Consider the following 21,320-nt stretch of genomic DNA (forward strand, 5'->3'; position numbering starts at 1 on the left):
GTGTCTTCAGCTAACTCGTGTGTGCGCAGTGGGGCATGTTTATGCAGCTCTGCCCTTCCTTAGGAGGAAGTAGGAATGCAAAAAGACTTCAAATACCATATTTTTGCCTATGTGAAGATAATTTTAATATTTGTAATTAAACTTGTGGTGAAACAATATTGAGGCACAGCATACAATTTTCTAAACAAAACTTTTAAAATCTCTCACTGTGCCTAACAAACTAGGATGCATGTTTTGGAAGGAAGATGATAGAATGAGAAAATGCATAGTTAAATCAGAGCTGCATCTCCCTTCCTACTGAGGGGTGATATTATTTTTTTTCTGAGAACCTATACACAGAGGCATTAATTTGAATTACAAAACCTCCTGTGCAGACAAATCATATTAGAGAAATGAATTGATAATGTACATTTGCCCTGATAATACTCTTTTACTGCATTCAGATTGCATTTAAGAAAAAATGAAGTAATGAAAAATAATACTTTCTCCAATAGGAACGTCTGACTGGGGAGAGTGGAAGCCTAATACAGTAGATAACATTTTTGTATAGATTGGGAAATTTGATACTTTTTGTATGACAAAGTGCTAACTTGCCAGATTGGGAAACATTAATGTTACACAAATTAATATAAACCCCCTAATCCTCATCAGATCATGGTAGTGTGCCTTTCTACAGCAGTCAGTGCTGACTCAAAGTCCAACCAGCTTTGCTCTGCCATCACTTTGCTGCCAGCCTGGTTGTGAGTTCTCTCCTTCACACTGGCAGTTAGTTGGACAAGTAGTGCTACCTGAGGATGAGTGGGATTGCACTGTTGGCCTCTCCTCCTCCTCCTCCTCCTGGCAGGTTTGGACTGAGATCCACAGAAGCATGAGCCATTTGGGGATTAATTTGATTAGCACTGCTGAGGCTGACAGATTAGTTGAATGGGTCTGTGAATTCTTTTGCTAAAACCTGTGTAGTTCATCCTCTTGAGTCACCGTGACAGCAAAGCTAAATGGGGAGCAATAGGTATGTGGCCAGATCTGTGAAACAGCAACCATTCCTCAGATATGTATTGCCTAAGTTGATTTATGCTCCTTTTTGTCATAGGAATGTAATCAAACATCTGACTCAGCCAATGCATGTGAGGTCTTTAAAAAGAGAAATCTCTCTTCTTTCAGGCATATCTAATTAACTGTGTATGGAACTGCTATAAATACATCAGCAACAGAAATTTGCCAGAGATCGCTGTGTACCCTGCTTTTGAAGCTCCTCCACAGGTAAAACCTCTGTTTGATATAAAAGGGACCAGCATCATTTAATTAAGTAGAAAATCACCATATCCATGTACGTTTCCAAGCCTTGTGCAGCACCTTTCTAAAGAAAGACTGGAAAGATTAAAAATGCTAAAGCAGCATTTGTGGTGGGTTTTTTCTCAGTTACATTCTTATGCTGCCTAAAATAGGAGGGTTAATAGAGTGAAGTCCTAGAATGTTTTTCTTGTAGTAGAGTGAAGCTTTGATTGCACCAGTCCAAAGCTTTGTTGCTGCTTTGCAAAGCCGGGAGGCAGTGGGGTGGAATGAATGACACAGGGTTAGGCTCAGCAGAGCAATAAACTGCTCCTGCACCTTCTTTCACTTCCTCATTTGCTTACTAGAAACAGCAGTAAGTTCTTAAACTTCTGCCTGCAATAGAGGATTCAGTTGCTGATGGGGCATGTATGTTTTTGTTCTGTTTTTTTCTTATTTTCAAACTTTTTGCACTAATCACTTCAAAATGTCTTCTCCTTAGTATGTTCTGCCAACCTATGAAATGGCAGTGAAGATGCCTGAGAAGGAACCTCCACCTCCCTACATACCTGCCTGAAGCAATTTTTATGTTAATTAACATCTGTACCAGCTTCCTGGGGGTTTTGTCTTTTAATCTTGCAAAACTGCTTAAGTAATAGAAATATTCAGGGCTTTTAGGAGCAAACCGTTCTGTTTTAAAATATGTTTGATATAAACTTACTAAGCAAAACACATCTGAGAGTGATTTTGTTTGCTTTAATTTTTGTTCTCCTTAATGCTCTTAAACATTTTATTGCCTTAGGGCCTTACACTGCAAGAACTTACGCATGTGACTAACTTGTGGCTTTTAATAATACCAACTGAGCCACTCTGAAGTTAGCTGCAATTATAAGTGTCTGCAGGATCGTGCCCTTAATTTATATTAATTTTTTGTAAAGTAGTTCATAAAGACAATCTGATCGTACAGCAAAATGACAGTTTGCCTTTATCCATTTTTTGGAAGGGGAGGGGTTTGAATGTGGTATATACGTGACTTTTTTTTACTTTGCACTTTTCTCATATGTTATCTTACCTTTTATTGTGGTTTTTTTTTGGTTATTCTATGTCTTGAAACATAGTATTTTTGAGGAAGACATGAGATGGCACAGGAGTACTATTACAACGTGCTGTGAATGCAAGAAAAATAAATAGAAATGTGGAAGATGGTTGCATGCTTCTAATCTTCTATGTATTTTCCTCTTTGTGATAAATGATACTTAAATAAATCTTTTACAAAATGTTTACCATAGCCTTGGTTGATCTGTTTGGTGGTGGCTTTTTGTTTAAGTGCTTCAGTATCCTGCAGGTATCCCACATATTTAGTTACGGGTTTAGTGGTTGATCTGTTCTTGAGCAGAAGTCCTCGTATGGGTGGAGAACATGGATTCCCTCCAACACGTAATCCTGTACTAAAGCCTTTGCAGTTCAAGTACTCTTTTCCACTTCTCTGATTGGTACATACACATGAGCTAGGAAAAGGGAATTGTACTGGAGGCTTTTCACCCTCGGGGAAATCTGATGTCTGAAGAGCTCAGGTGTTAAGAACAGGACTGACACCCAGTAGGACTATATATATAGGAAAATATCCAGCATTGTTGGAGATACACCATAATTTCAGTAATGTCCTAAAAAAAGAATTAAACCCAAACAATCTACAAACAGCTTTTCTATTCTTCCTCTTTTGTAACAAGAGGTATAAGGAGGTAAAAGATAATTTAGTGATTTTATTTCTGAATCAAAAAATGGCTTTCTACTTTGGATTAAATTCTGGAAAAAAAGGATTCAAATTGCAACAGGTTGTTGGTTATTCTTTTTAAAGTATGTACCTCTGTACGTGTTTAAAATTGCTCTGTCATGGCTGTGCTTTTGGCAGTAGTTTCTGTAGTTTTCCCTCAGGTGCCCCCTGTGAGAGCACCTTGAACTGCAGTGGTCTGAGACCATCTTGTGCCATTGTTGTGGCAGTGCTCTGCCCTCTCAGTTACCCTGAGGGGGTACCTGGAATGCACCCAGGGCTGAGGGCAGCTGGGCTTGGTTTTCCAGGTTATGAGGAACTGCACTGGATGTGGACTCCCAGAGAGACTCCAAACCCAGGGGATCTTTAGATGCTGACAGACTGCTGAAATGGGACTTTGGCGGGGGGTCAAGCTGAAAGACCATATGAAACCAAAGTGGCCTGGAAAACAGCTGAATCTGTTGAGTGCTACTCAAATACTGATCCCAGAACATGCTCTGCTCTGGATCCATCTGCCCTGAAGGACTGAGTGTGTCTGACCATGAGTGGGCACCAGAGGAACTTGGGTGTGGACAGAGAGCTCCTGCCATGGGGTGGATATTGAGACTTCCCAACTGGGTGGCTGATCATGTGGGTGAGCAGTGTTTGGCAGCAGCAGGCACTGCCTGAAATTTGTCTGGTGTGTGACTGGGCATGTGCTATTGCTCAAAAAACTGCAGCCCCCTATGGGAGAGGAGAGCCATTGTACTCCCCTGGAGCCCTGTCCTGTGGTCTTCCCCTGCATGAAGAGTGGTGGTCCCCCTTCCCTGATGTCGTTTGCAGCCTTTATGAACGCCATGGTGGCCTCTTCTACTGTGCAGTCACGGTAGAACTTGCTGAAGTGAGTCAGTGCCTGCCTCAGACTGCACAGCTGGTGGGTTGGTGGTTCCTCTTCTAAATCGGGCCCTTCCTGTTCCCCTTACCGGAGGTGATGGGAGAGAAGATGGTCCTGCAGTACAACGCAATACAGCTTTGGCAGAGGTGTCTTCTAAAGCGCTGTGCTGGAGATCACGGTGGATTTGTGCCCTGAGCTGTGCTTTCTGTTAAAACTCACTGCAGCTGCCCACAGGAACTGGCAGGATTTCCAGTGCCAGGAACCAGACAAAATGCCCATGGTTTAGATTTGGCAGTAGGGGAGGCAGCTCCTTGTGCCTCGGTGATGCTGCCGTGAGCTTTTTTTTCCACGTTCTTTGCAAATACTGCCATTGGAGACTGAAGTGCAAAGTGAGCCTGGACCAGACACTTCCAGTGGAGGAAGGTCTTGTGGGTTTGTGTCTCAGCTCCCCCTGCTCCCAGGTTTGAACCGCAACGTTGAGCTTTAATCCTCGCCCGGCTGAGCGCCCGCCGGGGCGGAGAAGCGAGAGCTGCCGGCCCTTCCTGGAGAGGAGGCGGCGGGTGCGGCCGATGCCACCGCGGTGTCCCGTCCCCCCTGCCCGTCCTGGCAGCTTTAAAGGCGGTGCTGCAGCGCGGGGCCGGCGGCGGCACCATGGGGCGAGCGCTCGGCATCCTCAGCACCGTGAGCAGAGCGCTCGGCATCCTCGGCTGCTGCCTGGCGTTGGCGCTGCCCGCGGCCTCTCGGGGCTCCGCGCTCCGCCCGCGCCGGCAGCCGCGCCCCGGCGGCCCCTCCGCAGGTACCGCACCCCGGGGGGAACCCCCGAGCCGCTGCCCCGGCCCCGCTCGCTCCGCTCTTCGCTCGCTGCTGCCCCGCTGCCGCTCCGGGCACGGCTCTAAAACCCGCATGGCTCTCCCCTACCTGTGCTCATTTCTCCCAACAACGTTATTTCAGACTGTTGAAAAGCTTTTTTTTTTTTTTTTTCCCTCTTCATCTGTCAAAGGGATTTCTACCTACAAATCCTGCATTTGGTGGTTTTTCTTTGTTTTTTTTTTTTTTTTTTTTTTTTTTTTTTTTTTTTTTTTTTTTTTTTTTTTTTTTTTTTTTTTTTTTTTTTTTTTTTTTTTTTTTTTTTTTTTTTTTTTTTTTTTTTTTTTTTTTTTTTTTTTTTTTTTTTAGGGCAAACCTTGTGTCTTTCTTCATGTCGTAAGCTACGCGTGCACGCGCCAACATTTCTTCGTGTTTTCTCAGCTTCCCAAAGGCAAAACTGAGTTATGTAGAATTATATAGAATATACCTGGATGGGATCCTAGATTTGCTTGGTGTCTGGTCTGTTACTCGGTCCAAAGGCAAAATCAGCTCTGCTGCTGTGCTTCTGATGGAATTTGTGCAATTTGATTTTTTTCCCTCTTTTTTCACTTAACAACAGAAAAAAGTTTTTTAATGCCTTGAAAAAAAGTGCTGGTTTCACCTCTACTTTTAAAAGACTTGTGAAGTGGTTTTTTTTTTTTTTTTTTCCCTTTAAATTTCAGTTGGAATGATGAAAGTGAGCTTGATAGTAGCCAGGAGAAGTGTGTTCGCAAAACAGCTCTCAGGGAGCGAATTCAAACTGAACACCTCATATTTTACTATTTAATGCAATCTTGAGCCAGAATGGCTCTTTTATAGAAAATACTCTGCTTTTGGGTTTTGTGTTTTTCATAACCCAGCTGCAAATCCAACCTTGATGGCATAAACTAAGTACATGGCATGGTCAGTGTCAGGTCAGGGTATCAGGACCGGGAGGGTATGTTTTGGGTGCCTGCTGTCACTGTCTTGGTTGGTTTTTGTCTTCCTAGAAGTGATGCCTGTCTCTGGTCTGAGCTATGGCTTTTCTGTTTCTAGATTTATATTTCAGTGAGGAATGTTGGAACCTAGAAGTAAGTGTATAAACGTCCATTTTTACATGTAAAGTTACTTCATAAGTAATTTTTCTCTATGCTCTAGAAGCCTTAAAACAGTAGCAGCTTCTAAAGAAACCTTTACACAGCACCATTTGTGTCTTTTTTCTGTTGGCCTTTATTTTTTCCTGTGTACTTTGGATTGTGAATTACAAAGAGATAATTCCTATTTAGCAAGCTAAATTGTTACTGTCCTAAAAGATATTAGCATCTGTTCACTGTGTGATCTGGCCAGTTGTTTTGCCATTTTATTTCTTTATCTTTTAAAAAAATGGAATTCAGGTTTTATCTTTACAAAAATAAACAGTAAATACATTTATACATCATTTCTACGTCTCTGCTTTGGCTGTTATATGAAAGCAAAAACCCTTAGTTTCAAGGATAGTTAGACATTTTAAGGGCTCAAATGTGCACCTATCAATGTCCTGTACTTAGAAAAGTTCAATTATTTAATTACATGTCAAAATTAATATTTAGGAATTCCTAAGGTGTTTCTCACTATAATTTTAAGCCTCTTCCTAAAGAATGAAGCATCATTACCTGCTAGGGGTAATTTGCCCTGTCAGCACTCACTCCTCTCGGGTGTAGGAGATGACTGAAGTGTTTCCCTTCCTTCTTGACAGACACCACCTGCAAGAACCGGCCCCTGGACCTCGTCTTCATTGTAGACAGTTCCCGTAGTGTCCGACCTGAAGAGTTTGAGAAAGTGAAAATCTTTCTGTCAGAAATGATTGACACCCTGGACGTTGGGGAAAGGACGACGCGTGTGGCGGTCATGAATTACGCGAGCACCGTCAAGGTGGAGTTCCCCCTCCGGACCTACTTCGACAAAGCCTCTCTGAAGGAGGCTGTGTCTCGCATTGAGCCCTTGTCTGCTGGCACTATGACTGGCCTTGCCATCCAGACTGCTATGGATGAAGTCTTCACCGAGGAAATGGGCACCCGGCCGGCAACCCTCCACATCCCCAAGGTGGTCATTGTTGTGACAGATGGACGGCCACAAGACCAGGTCCAAGATGTGGCAGCGAGTGCCCGGACAGCTGGCATTGAGATCTACGCGGTTGGGGTGGACCGGGCAGACATGCAGTCCCTAAGGATAATGGCCAGCGAGCCACTGGATGAACACGTCTTCTATGTGGAGACCTATGGCGTGATTGAAAAGCTGACATCGAAATTCAGAGACACTTTCTGTGGTAAGTAGGCCAGTCCAGAAGGGTAATTTGGCTCCTTCTGGCTTCTACTGTGGTTTCCCTAAGAAAGAAGTTCTTTTTCAGAAGTGTTATGTATCCCATCTAAATAATTCCTTTGCCATCCATCTGGTAAACAAGCAAACCCTTTTATTCATTGGAGGCCAAATAATGACCTTTCATTTTGAACAGCGACCTTACCATGCAGGTAACAGACCTGACTTGAGTGGACCTCCTTGTGCAGGTGGTCAGATTCAGTGCCAGAGAAATCACAGCAATCTGGGCGGGGGTTGGCTGTGTGTATTTACTGACTTACCAAGAGCACACAGCAGAGCTCTGCAGGCTGCTCATTTCTTTTCCCATCTTGCTGGGAAGCCAGGAGGGTGGGAATGTGGAGCTGAAGGGCTCCTTATAGGTTCAGAGTAGGAAAGTAAGCTAGCAGGTGAACCACCATGCAGGCTTGAGAAATCTGGTGCAGGATGAAGTGCCCAAGCCCAATAGCAGGTCAGCTTGGGATGGGCTTTCACTCTTTAGGCACTGCTGTGCTTTTTCAGTGTGCCAGGGTCGCATCTCTGTTTCTCTGCAACTTGATTTAGACAAGGAACTGTGGGATGGGATGAATTAGCTTCGCTCTTTTAGGGCTGGTCTTAGAAAAATGCTGGATGTATTTGGTTTAGGCTAGAATTCCACTGATGATGCTAGGCCAGAGCGGGTGGTTATTGTCATTTACAGAACAAAAAAGATCATCTGGAGCATTTAGAACTGCCTATAGATAGCTGTGACACAGCCCTACTCACAAAATTCACGCCAACTTTTTGGCAATTCAAAAACTTGTACAAAATAGATTTTTCTAGTAAATTTTTTAGATTTTTTTAGAAATTTACTAGAAATATCTACTTTGTACAAGTTTTTGAATTGTCAAAAAGTTGACAATGTGTTACTCTGTTATTTCAGAGCCTTACTAAAAATTACCACCACACCTTTTGAGCATGTTTTGAGTCAATACACCTCTTTCTCTAGCTATGAAATAAATGTGTAGGACCATCTGCAGACAGGACAATTTGCCCAATAACTAGCATAGGAAATGCCTTGAGGTTTGGCTTGACACCATGTTGTGCTGCTGATGCGACCAGATCCTCTCTCTGGTAGCTGGAAGTGGGCACAAGTACCCACATAGCTTGACGGGTATGTGTGCTGTGAACACAGCACTAATTTTCCACCTTCTTGTGGATGTTCTTGTCAAAGCAAGTCCTTTCATAGCACCAAAGAAAAATCTCTTGTGCTTAAGAATAAATTTACTGTTTATTGTGCTGAAGCACAGAAATTATGCCCCTGCAGAGTTGGAGGATAAATCAGAGAGCTCACACATGCACACTTGCAGTATAACTCTGAGTTGCCTGCATGCAATTAGCCAGAATCTGTGGAATTCATGAACAAAGACAGGGCACAAGACAGTTTTTAAAAAAGTTCCTACAAACCAAATTAATCTATGAGTGTCTTGTAATACAGTATGGTAAACTGTGTCCTTTTCCTCTCCAGCTCTGACTGCTTTTTGGTCAGAAATCTGGACTCAGCAGTGACAATTTGCTTTTAACAAGGTAAATACATTTGTTTGTAGGGTGAACTGAAAACAGGAAAACTAATGTTCAGGGGAAAACCAGTTCTCTAAGATCAAGTTATTGATGCATTGAGAGCATTATTCAACATGAGACCATCCCAGAGATGGAAAATCTTAGCCTTGAATTGCTGTCCAAGTCAATGGACATTTGACTTTCCTACCACAAAAATCTGACTATTTGAGTCTGAGCTTCTCACTTATACTTGAAAATATCACGCCACAGATTTTGTTCATAAATCATGGAGATTAATTCTCTTATTCTCAAGGGTGTAGCAGAATGAAAAGGCGCTGTCTTGGTTTGAAATTTGTTTTTACCAATGGAAAGACAAAACACTATCATTTAGATTCCTTCTAAATCTTCCGTATTTTAGAAAATGGAAAATGTTGCCTTGTTTTCAGACACACATAAGAAGATTCAAGCACTCTTGCTTCTGATTACTTATCTCACCACTATTGCTTTGGAGTTTGATTTTACAAGTAGTCCATACCCACATTGTAAGTACTAGTCTAAGTAAAATCTCAGGTAAAAACATTCTTGTCTTCCCATTTTTCTCTTCTTTCATTTCTTCCTTTCTTATTGTCTCTGTTTTCTTCCCCCTCCACATTTTTTCCCTCCAATGTTTTTTCCTATCCCTTTCCTCTCCCTTTTCCTTCCCCAATTTAGTAATCTCAAAAGCATCTAAGTTTAAGTGAGTATCTATGTTTTTTTTATAGTCTGTGGAGGTAAACAAGGGCATCTTTAGGTGACCAAAGAGGCAGCAGATCACTTGAGAAGCAGCTAAATACACTTGAGAAAAACTGGTCAGGAGTTAATTAGCTATATAATCTGTGGAGGAAAAGACTGTCAACACATACAGTGCATTGCACAGTCATTTTGTCTGCCTTGTCCCCACAACACACTCATATCAGCTGCATATCCATCATGCTGCTTTCATGTCACTGTTTTCTCTGTTCTCAGGCTGAGACAACCTTACTGTTTGCTGGGGAATCAGTGGGTCCTTGAAAACTGAACTTCATTTTGTACTTTGCAATTTCAGCTTCTCTGTTGGTTCTCTGAGATTCTGACATTATTTCTGTACTCTCCTTCAATTAGGAGTTTCATGTGCCTGTAAAGCTACCTTACTGTAGAGACTTTCCTTCATATCCTCTGGTTTTGACTTGTAAAATCTGATGGGTCCAGGCAGCTGCAGCCCTCACATGCCCCATTTTGCACTGGTGGGTTTCCTTGCTGGCTGATACATATAGACCATCATTACACAGACACACTTTTTATTCATGAGAAGATAGTATGTTATCCTAGTGCCTCTGAGTAATTTTTCTGTTCCTTCTGATCTTGACCCTCTTTCTGTTTCTCCCCTCCCTCCCCTCTGTTCCCCTCCCCTTTCCTTCCTTCTATTTTCCTTTACCTTTCCCTTTCTGTTTTCCCTTTCCTCTCAATAATTTCTTTTTGCTTTCTGTTTCATTTCAGTTTACATGGGAGTGTTTTCCAGTGCAGCAACAATTCATAAATCAGGTTCTGTGCCAGTGAGCTGAAGTTTGTAAGCCACCAGATAGTGACTGATACATTTTAGCATTATTTCAGCTGGTTGTGTGTAATAGAAAGGACTGGGTATAAAAAGCCAGAAAGTCCTTTTCACTGCTGATTTCTTATTTCCAGTGTAATGTTACTAAATGCTTAAAATCTCTCCCTGTTGCACTCTTTTCAATTCATCTTTTCCTCTGCCACCTCAGGTGGTGAGTTATTTCAGTGACATTTATGACCTCTCCCTGTTGGCTACAGAATGATGCAACTTTTTGAGACAGTGACACAGCACTGACATTTACTACCACTAATCCAGCAAACAGTGCAAGATGTACTTCTGTAATCATGAACGATTAATGCCTGTTCCTTTCCTTTGGGGTGACTAAAGTACCTTTCTGTGAATGCCCTTTGTAGCTGTGGATGCGTGTGCCCTCGGGATGCACGGCTGCGAGCAGGTCTGTGTGAGGAACGGCAGATCCTACCTTTGTGATTGCTATGAAGGCTACACTCTGAATCCAGATAAGACAACCTGCTCAGGTATTGTTCATTTGGTAAATGTGACCAAATAGAAAAAAAAATTCAGTTTTTAACACCATAATTGGATTTGAGAAGCTACTTGCGTACTTCTGTTGAAACCCTGAACATCTGTATCTTTTCCAATAATAATAAATCTAGTAATGAATAATAAATAAAAATCTGCTGCAAGTAATGGTGACAAGTAGTTTGTTTCCATCACCATCCTTTTTAATTATGCCTACAGATTCGTGCATGAGGGCCAGATGTCAAAATAAAGTCTTCAGATGTAGACACTGTATAGATATTTTCTCCTACTGCTTGTTCTAATTCCTTCAATTAGTATTGCCATTCCTGAGCTGACTCCAAATCGAAATATATTAAAAAATGTGAATGTGCACTCCATCCAAACGACTTTTTTTTTTTTTTATTAACAATGAATTGTTTCTGTAACGTGCATCTTGCAGCTGTGGACATGTGTGCACCAGGGAGGCACGAGTGTGATCAGATCTGTGTGAGTAACAATGGATCCTATGTCTGTGACTGCTACGAAGGCTATACCTTGAATCCAGACAAGAAGACTTGCTCAGGTAAGAATTAAAGGCTACTTGAATATATGAAACCCATGGAGATATAGACGTGCTTTCTGTGACTTACCCTCATTATTTCTACTTGAAAAATTGCTTATAGATGTCAATCCTTAAAATGAGAATTCACCTGTAGACTTTCCCCTTGGTTCCAATAACAACAAAATTGCAGTTTTCTTTATATTTGTTCATTAAAAAATGCAATTTGGCACTTATCTACCATTTCATGGTCTTCACAGTATTTCATAAACATTGCTTAGCTGCTTAGTCTGACACAGGGCAGGTTATGGCTCATCTCATGTTTTTTTTGGAATTGCTGATGAAAGTAAGAACTGCATGAGATGCGGTACAGTCATGTCTTGCAGTCTTGGTATCTGCCTTCTCCATTAAATAATTAGTAACTGAATTCAGCTGTCTGCAGCATAAAAAATAATGTAGTAGGACACTGATTGATTCCTAATTAAATTGTAATTATAGATGTTGAATGTTTAAAACTCCTGAGTGTCTGGGAGAGATTAACAAGTTTCTTTTCTAAACCATGGCTCACCACAGCCATGGACATGTGTGCACCTGGAAGGCACGACTGTGCCCAAGTCTGTCTGAGTAACGATGGATCCTACAGCTGTGGCTGCTATGAAGGATACACTCTGAATCCAGACAAGAAGACTTGCTCAGGTAAGATCTGATTATGGAACTACTATGTTCAGCTAAAATCAAGTAGCTTTGAAAAATCAGGTTAACTTATGTTATTTTCCTGATAAATTATCCAAGAGTTTATGAACAATTCCTTGTAACACAGGACCACTTCAGCAGTAATTTCAGACCCATGGCTCTTCTACAGTTGCGTGAAGCTTGTATTTGGTAATATTAAAATACCATTTAGCATATCCTTGAGCACTTCACGTTATTTTTACACCCATGGAGCATGAATTCCCATATCCAGTATGTGATGTGTATTACCCATGTGAGAAAACTCTTCAGCAAAGCAGCACAAGGGAATGAGATGAAGCAGAGCAAGGACTGTGCTGGAAGAGAGACTGAAGTCTGTACTGTCATGAGTGTGATTGCTCTTTTTGGTGGATGTGTTGAGACCTTAAAAATACTCCAGTCTTAGAGCTCTAGAGGATGGAGGGAAATGTTCTTTCCCAGTGCTGGTCTCTTGTGGAGAACAGGAGCATAGATGTAGCTGATACTTAAGGATGTACATGTAAGTATACTGATAATGTGTGCTCTATATTATCTTCATTAGGGTTTGAACTTCACTCTTAATTTCTTTGGATGTCTCACTGATGATTTATTTAGACAAATTTGGGTTTTTTTCCATTTGACTATAATCCTTAGTACACTGTGTGTGACAAAGTGCTGAACTTAAGCTTCCGTTTCCAGGAGGTTCCTAGGCAAATTTCTCCAATTAAGTCACAGGTCTCACATCTCAAAGAGGTGAAGCCAGAGGGCCTCAGTATTTCTTCCTGTCTAATTTAAGAGCTGATTTTGTAAACATGTTGCCTAGGATTAACTCTCACCTGGCATTATAGAGAGGCAGTACCCATGTGAGAGAATTTAGATTCACTTAGGCATCCTCTTTGAGAGACCACTCCAGAACTCATTTCATAGCACTGATTCTCCTCCTGCATAGTCAAACTTAGAATTATTTTCATAGTATGCTTGGTTTTTTTCCCTTTTGAATCTCATTTTGCAGTATGCTGCTAATGATTTCTCAGTCATCCAGGTCTTTGTGATAATTATATCACAAAGACATGCAAAGAATGATGCAAAAATAGTCTAGGTCCAGGAGAGAGTATTTTCCCTTTTCTCTTTTCCCTTTCCCTTTCTGTCTCTTTCTCTCTCTTTTCTTTCTTTCTCTCTTTCCCTTTTCTCTCTCCCTTTTCTCTCTCCCTTTTCTCTCTGTCTTCCTCTCTTCCTCTCTTGCTTTCTTTCTCCTTCCTTTATCCTCCCTTGTGCCTTACTGGGCCTCCTTTACTGCAAAGATATCCAAATATAGGAACTCCTTCTCAGCTTGCCCTTTCAGAGTTGACGTGTTAAATTTGGCAGAAAACAGCAGCCTCACACATAAAGTGCCCACTTTGTATCTGGCAGTGGGTGTCATGTCTCTTTTTTTTAGCAGTCACATATACTTTTCAGTTTATGGTCTTTTGACTCCACAAAACAGTGTCTTCTCCAACTCAATTAGAGCTGAAATAATGCCAAATAGTCTCTTAAAATGCAGATATTTGTTCTCTGAGATTCTGTTGGATAATTGTTTTGTAACTGTGTCCTTGCTAGTTCCATTCCTTTTGCAATCTGTTACAACTGCAAGAAAGTTTTGCCAGTATTCAAAAAATTGTATTAATTTTGTGATGTTGGTAGCCAGATAAAAGCATGCTCTGTGTCCCCTGCTCTGGTTAATGGCATGCTGACATGCAATTAAAAAAAAACCCTGGTTTGAATCCAAATGAAGACACGTTTGCAAATGGGAATTACTCTCATCAACTCTAAAGGCTGAAGTTTGGATATTGATTAATATTCTTCTCTTCTCAAATGCCTCCCCCAGCTGTTGACGTGTGTGCACCTGGATGGCACGACTGTGAGCAGGTCTGTGTGAGAGACGATCCGTTCTTCTGCGACTGCTACCAAGGCTACACCCTCAACCCAGACAAGAAGACTTGCTCAAGTAAGACCAGATCGCTGTTCCCTTTCCCCTCATACCCTCCCCAGCCAGGTGCATGTGTTGCAATAGCTCTCACTAGCAGGTTGATATATTTGGGTCTGTCTGAGAAACTCTCACATGCATTCAGGTGTTACAAGGCAGTTCTATGTTACTCAGCCTTTTCCACTTTGAGCAAAATCCAGAGATGCAAAGGAGTTTATTATGCAACAATGGTAGTACCTGCTTATCATTCAGTCTTTGTATCTTAGAATTAAGGCCGTCACTAATTTATGCAATATTCAGCAAACCCAGAACTGAGAAATAATTGAAGAGTTGGGGTTTGTCATACTTTGCAGCACTGTGAAACCTGTGCATCACCCTGCAAGACAGCCTGATGTGACATCCTCCCCTCCAGGCTGAATTTCATGTTACTCTTCCTTTCTTTTGCTTCTCAGTGACTTTGTGTTACAGTAAATATGTAATAATTTCAGAAGAGTTTCTTTCCTTCCTGGTCTCCTTACTGTAAAGTTATTGTGTACTGGAAACTTTTCCTAGTGTTCCTTTGGAGCTCATATGGCATTTCTCATCAGGTGGAGTTAGGCAGCTGCAGTCAGAGGGACCGAGGACTGAGGTATCCCTTGTATTAATCTATTTATCCAAAGTAAGACAATTAGTTTGTCTCGCTGCTCCAAGACAAGATCAGTTACATATCTCAGTAGTTCCTTGTAAGATTCATACAGGATATGCTCCCAGCATGGAAGGGTATTGCCATTGGGAATCATTAAAAAATGTCATCTTGTTTTCTGATAACTATTTGTCCAAAGTGCATTCTGTAAGAACTGATGTACATGCACCAGGAACCCATGACTGTGAGCAGGTCTATGTGATATGAAGGCTTTACCTTTAATCCAGATAAGAAAACATGCTCAAATCATAATTTAATGTTGGGGATTTTTAATGAATATATTTATTTATTGAAGCACCTCTCTTTAATGCGTTAAATCTTTTTAATCTGTTTGACAAATGTTCCATCAACTCACAAGCTCCCAGGAAGTATAATCTCTTTTCATTCTTTTATGCCTCTTTCCACTAACGTTTTGAGCTAGTTTGGTCCTTCTTTTTTAGTTATAGCAGTTACTATAACTAAACAGATAAGAGATGACTCTTATCTGTCACCACACATTTAAGGATTCTCTGTATTTAAAAATGTAATCTGTTATAATCTGCATTTCCTTATGAAATGTAAATAATCGGGGGCATTGGCAAGGTGGGGTCTCTGGGATGTGGGTGTCAATTATATACCAGCACTTGGAGGATGGTGGGGGGCCAGACAGGAACAGAACTGGTGTAAGAACTACTGCAGTGCTAAACCCCATGTTCTTGTCTACTCCTCCAAGCTGTGGGGCAGGCATGAACTTAACAACTGTTTTCTCTTCAGATGGGCAATAATGGCATCAAATATTGGCCGAACCTGATGTAGAATCATAAGTTGAGTTGGGTTGGCAGGGACTTCAAGAGGTACCTAGTCTGACCTCTGATTCAGAGCAGGAATAGCTTACCATCACATCAAGTAGCCAAAGACCCTATGTGAGAGCAGTTATAAAATAGGTGGATATAGCCAAACATCATCTGTAAAAATAATAATTTCTTGTTGGTCTGGACTTAAACACAAATACAGTGTAAAAACACAACTTTACAGTGCTTTGTATGACTTTTTGGGCATCCCAGTGGCAACAGGAATGTCCCAGGTTTTGAATATCAAATACTGGAAGACTCCCATTTTCACAGAAGGACTGAAGGAGAATTCAGAGTTCCCCTGGACAATTGCCAAAGTTGGTTGGAAAAGTAATTTTGTTGAAACAGACAAAATCCAAGGAGAATCTGTATCTGTCATTGGAGAATTTAAATGAGACATAAAAAAATTAAGTGGCAGTTGGTTGGAAACCAACCGTGTTGGTGTGATGTTTTGAACTGGCTTTCCTCCAGCTCTCTCTTGAACAGCTCTTCTTTGTACATTGACCATAAAGCCGGTGGAATGTTCCAAAGAAGGGAGCTGAACAAATACAGGTTCACTGGAATCAAGGAGACACCAGTTTCAAAACTGGCTCCAAGAAAAATGAATTTCTGCACTGCTAGAAATAAATCTGTTTGTTTCCTGCAAAGTGGCAATATCAATGGCATGGTTGATAACAACAAAAAAAAATAAAGGAGTCAAAACAGAACAAAAGAGACAGGTACAATATTTGCATTGTTTCATTGTTACAAAACTTTGTTTGACATTGATCAGCTATGCATTTATATATCTACAGAAAAAATAATTGAATCATCTGTTGTCATTGCCTTTGCAAGCAATGTAAAAAAATATATATATGAAGAGACAGGTATTACATACAGGTAATACCTCTTGATAACTTGTTGAGAGTGTATTTCATAAGTGTAGACCCTCTTTTAAGAAGGCTTTGCCTTTGGATGTTTATTATTCTGGTCTCAGATGTAAATGGTTATCTCACTACAGTACCTGTGCTGCAGTAGCTGTTGATATGTTTGTTCTCAGCCTGCAGCAAGTGGTGCAGCCTTAACTTATTTACTTTATGTAGTAGGTGAGGTTAAGTTGCCTTTCATGCAGCTAAGAACTCACAGCCATCAGCTGATGCCTGACATTATTATACCACAATGAAATTATCCTCTCTCTAAACCCTGGGTTTTTGTGAATTATGTAGAAAAGGGAATTCTTGAGGACAGCTGAGGCTGCTCCCTTGTTAGTCTGGAAGATTGAGGTCAAGACCTAGGAACAGATTCAATGGAACTACAGTGGAGTCTGACAATACTTGCTTTCTCTTTCTTAAGAGACTAGTGACTTCTTTGTCACACTAACTGGCTCTTCCAGTCATACTGCTATGCCTTTCTACTACATTTTAAATTCACTTAGGTCTATTTGAATGATGGAGTTCCCTCCATCTGTATTTATGTGACATTGGAATGGATTTGTGCCCACACCTGTTGAACCAAAAAAGATACTCCCTATGCATACATATTGGTAATGTTAGAAACCAAGAGTACTTGTGGGGTGATACACACTGATGATTTAGCCGAATCTCTGATGCAGAGTATGCAAAATTAATACACGAGCTCCTGCTTTAATTTTTTAATTTTATTTACCAAGAGGTAAATTCAATTCCTCTAATTCCTTCCCAAGCTGAGACTTGCTTATTTAATTCTACCCACATCTCAGAAATTGATGCAAAGTAATGAATTTCTGGCACTGACCTACTCTTTACATTCCTAAAATCACTACATGCCTTCTTGCTTGGCTTAAAAACTCCCGGAGGCTTAACTTTGGACTAATGCATTCTCAGAAGTCCTGTGTTTGGGAGTGATGGGTGCCCCAAATGTCACTACAATACAGCTTTGACAGGGCAGCAACTGTGATTTTGTATCAATAGATTTAGATTCTCTTAGATACATTTAGATGTGACGAAGAAATCCCTTACTATGAGAGTTTTGAGGCACTGGAACAAGTTGCCCAGAGAAGCTGTGGATGCCCCATCCTTGCAAGTGTTCAAGGCTGGTTTAGATGGGGCTTTAAAGCATCTAGTGCTTTAGTCTAGTGAAAGATGTCCCTGACCATGGCAGGTGGGTTGGACTAGATGACCTTTAAAGGTCCCTTCCAATCAAAACCATTTCATCATAGGATCATTCCTCTGAAGAGAAGCACAACTTAGTCATGACCTTAAATACATCCAAGAGAATAGATTCTGTTTACAGTGATGCCAGTGGCCTTCCTGTGTCACAGTCTGATGGTCAAAGGACTGCTTCGAAGATGGAGACCTGGACTGCAGGTTCTTCTCAATCTGAATCACCTGAACACTTTCATTCAACTTCCCAGGGTGCCCTATTTTATTGCATGGGGATATTCTGGATGAGAGGGAGAGATAACAGGTGAAGGGAAGATTCACCCTAGTCTGGCAATCAGAGTTGATGGGGTAGGTTATTTGGTCCCTGCACCCATACTCCTTTTTATATTTTGATCAATAATGGTCTAATTTAAAAAGTGCAGAGGATCCAGGTAGGCAGGAAAGGAAGTCCTTGCTCTGCCTCCTTCTTCATTAGAGGCAAGATCTCTCTCGACTGTCCTGGACTATGGCACTCAGGTCTCTGGCTACACACCAGCCCCTGTTCACTGCCGTCCCTCCCTCCCAGCTGCCCTGGGCTGCAGTGCTTTATGTAGTCTCATAGCATGGGTTCAACTCCTTTTGCAGAATCAAGTGTTTTCTTGGGGTTTAAATGTTCAGTAATTGTAATAAGTACTCTAAATGCTGTTTTCTGTCTTAGGAGCCATAACGAGCAGTCTCGTAACAACTGAAGAGTCCTGTAAGTGTGAGGCCATAGCTGCTCTCCAGGACTCAGTCACCTCACGCCTTGAAGCTCTGTCCACAAAATATATCCTTTCTCTTACTTGAGCTCCTGCATTCAGCACTTTACTGGTGTTTTAGAGGTAGCTGTTTTGATATAAACCAGGGAAGAAATATCCCTCAAAAGAGAAAGCATTTTCTGGGTGGTTTTAGAAAAGTTATGAAAAAAAATCTTGGTTGTTGCAAACACCACTCTGTTTTCATGTTTCACTGAAGAGAGTATCACAATACAGATATAACAAATGCATCCCCTAGATTACATATCCCATGTTGAACATCAAGCACTGATCTATTTATAATTCTTCCAGATGACTTTTACTGTTACAGCAAATGCTCAGTTTTGGGCACTGCTATTATGTCCCAAAACTTTAGAGACAACTTTACAGGCAGTGTGACAAGAGTCCCCTTTAGTGTGCTATTCCTTTGCATCCCACCTCCACAGGCAGGCACTGTCCCAAGTGATTTTCATGCACCTTCTTTTCTGTGAAAATGTGTGAGCCTATTAATAACCAGCTCCTGGGATACAGGAAAATGGGAGAGCTGCAGTGCAGGGTGCCAAGAAATGTGGTCAGCTCCCAGATTCAACATTCCACAAACATGTGGGAGAAAAAAAGCGGTGAACTCTGTGGTACAACAGCAAACATGAATACTGGAATAAATGCCCTCAGTTGGCATGGCAGCAACTAATAACAGGAATTTTAAGTTGGACAAGCTGTGGTCCATCACAGACCATAATTTTTAAAGTGAGAGGGGTTGGTCAGTTACAATTCACCACAGATTGTGGCAAATTTTTCCTTGCTGGAAATTTTTGAGACTGCATGTTTTCTTTTTCTGTACAAGGTGCTCTTGTTCGAAGAGGGATTGATTTACAGGAGTGTTATGTCAGTGATAGTCATCCTGATCCCTGGGGCTTCAAAGAAGATTGGGCCGTTTAGGATTAATCAGAGAAGGAGAGCAAACTAGTAAGTTTTAGACATGAACTCATGATTTAGACAGATAAAAGAATTTTTCAGTTTGCCAAAGTTTCTGAAAGTCAAATGAAAACTTCTGCCAAGGACAAAAGACTTTCCCAGAGCTTGAATAAATTCAAAGTTATTTTTATGAGATCTAATTGCAAATCCCTCTTTTTGCACTGTGTTTGGAATTCAGTTTATCTGCCTGGAAAAATCAAAGGGAAGACTGATTTTTTTTTTTTTTATTATAATATATGATTCTGGGAATCTAAGTAGTTTAAAGTGAACAGTAAGATAATTAAACCTGTAATGTCATCTTAGTAATAGTGTGTCCTTCAGAAATCAATTTTTCTGCCTTAAGAGCTAATGCTAAGCAAAAAAATGCGATGGTTTCAAGGTAGGATTTTCCTTAATTAAAAAGAATTGATGCTTCCTTTCAGAGCTTTTCTTTGGTAGGTAGGTCATTTGTATCCCTAGCATCCTTTCAAGGCAACCTGGAAAACACAGCACAGACAATCATCTGCTGCTTCTCAGCCCTGAATGTCACTTGATGCAATTCCTTCTAAGAAGTGAGGGTTGTTGAGATCATTTGGGAAGATGCCAGACTTTGATAGGTCTCTCAAATGTTTTGAAATCTGTGGTTCAAGCAGGTATTGACCTCACCTAGAAAACAGATTGTGTGTTGAAATGTGTGTTGAAAATGAAGCGATGAGAAAGATTAAAAATAAAACAAACCCTATAGCCATCTATTCTATTGCCCTTAACAACTGGCCACTAGATGAAGTATCTGAGAAGCTGCGGGCGTACCAAGACAGACAGCAGGTTGTCTGAGTTATCCTTCTGCTTGATTTTAAAATAATCTTTCAGAATCAAACCTTTTTGTAGTTTTCGGCTTTACTGTGTTGCACAACTTACAAATCAGGATTTGGTTTGTTCCTATTGACAAGTGCCAAGAAGACTTCACGAAGAAAAGTCTTGAAAACACAGTGACCCTGAGGGTCTTCATGTACAGTCACTTTATAGCCATAAAGCTACACCTGCTGTGCCTCAGTTTGTACTGCAAGTAGTGCAGCAGGTACTGCTTTTCTGCAGGAACTGCGTTTTTTATTCTCTTACTTCAAAGTAAATACAGAAAAAAAGAATGCATACAATATATCACATTATATAAAACTGTGTAATGGCAAGACAGAGAGAAAAAAAATGTGCCTATGTCTTCTGTCTGTTAAATGGGAAAGTAAATTGAGATCTTGTAACTTATTTTAATAAAATACAATATGATATGCACACTGATGTTGGAAGTGGTTTTGTATACAGCTTAAAGGATGTGTGTTATGAAGTAAAGGGTTTAAAAAAAACCAAAGAAACAAAGCCTCAAAGATAAAGGAGGCATAAGTGGAAGAAATTCACATAATGAAACAGGATACTATCCCCAAGTCACATAGTTGGAAAAAGAAGCATTTGATTTTAAAACCTGCAAGTACTTATTAATATAGGTAAGAGGTTTAACAGTATTTTCAAGCATTAAAAATGTTGTTTAACATTCAGAATAGTAACAGATATCCTCCAATATAAGGTTTTTATCCTGCAAGATTTACTTAGGTTATTAGTCAATCATTCTTGTCATACCAAGGGCTTTACTGAAATTACTTGTGTCTATTGTGCTTGTAGAAGAAAACACACAAGCTAACAATTAAAAAAATTAATTGTGAAAGGAATCTACTAGTTTTGTATACTGGCATTTATAACAATCCAAACTCTTTAGAATTTATATTTAAATTTAGAGTCAAAACTATGATTAAGTTTTTTTAATGGAAAAATTCAAACATATTTTGTAGAGCCTTGCAATGTAATTACATAAAATATTATGTCTGGTAGCTGATTTGCCAAGAATATATTAACAACTTCTGTGCATATTTAATACCCCGCACATAATAGATACAAACAAGTCCAGTTATGTTCACTGCACATGGGAGTGAGACTTCAGGTATGTCTATACAGTAATGTCAAATTGGAATATAACACTAAATAGC

At 40.5% G+C, this 21,320-nt stretch overlaps 2 protein-coding genes across 2 annotated transcripts in view; both read left to right on the forward strand.

Moving 5' to 3' along the window:
• The window catches only part of LAPTM4A (lysosomal protein transmembrane 4 alpha), a 13,052-nt gene extending 10,500 nt beyond the window's left edge, over positions 1-2,552 (forward strand). Inside the window, exons 5-6 of the mRNA XM_027898654.1 lie at positions 1,144-1,260; positions 1,772-2,552. Of these exons, the coding sequence (XP_027754455.1) occupies positions 1,144-1,260; positions 1,772-1,846 (192 nt within the window). The 3' untranslated portion in view covers positions 1,847-2,552. The remainder of the gene's footprint in view (positions 1-1,143; positions 1,261-1,771) is intronic.
• A 2,013-nt stretch (positions 2,553-4,565) lies between these two features.
• On the forward strand, positions 4,566-20,543 carry MATN3 (matrilin 3). Its single transcript, XM_027898655.1, has 8 exons — positions 4,566-4,710; positions 6,475-7,044; positions 10,593-10,715; positions 11,159-11,281; positions 11,831-11,953; positions 13,830-13,949; positions 18,258-18,365; positions 20,066-20,543. Exons 1-8 carry the CDS (start codon positions 4,566-4,568, stop codon positions 20,119-20,121), a joined length of 1,368 nt encoding a protein of 455 aa, XP_027754456.1. The 3' UTR covers positions 20,122-20,543.
• Positions 20,544-21,320: the final 777 nt, after the last annotated feature.

Source organism: Empidonax traillii, unplaced genomic scaffold (assembly GCF_003031625.1).
Source record: "Empidonax traillii isolate 1590-97213 ecotype Southwest subspecies unplaced genomic scaffold, ASM303162v1 scaffold612:size571257, whole genome shotgun sequence".
Taxonomy (NCBI): Eukaryota; Metazoa; Chordata; class Aves; order Passeriformes; family Tyrannidae; genus Empidonax; species Empidonax traillii.

Bases quoted from the DNA above. Each gene is read 5' to 3' on its own strand.
- MATN3 (XM_027898655.1), top strand. From the start codon at position 4,566: ATGGGGCGAGCGCTCGGCATCCTCAGCACCGTGAGCAGAGCGCTCGGC. The intron at 10,716-11,158 runs GTATTGTTCATT...TGCATCTTGCAG, and splicing joins AGATAAGACAACCTGCTCAG to CTGTGGACATGTGTGCACCA. The intron at 11,282-11,830 runs GTAAGAATTAAA...GGCTCACCACAG, and splicing joins AGACAAGAAGACTTGCTCAG to CCATGGACATGTGTGCACCT.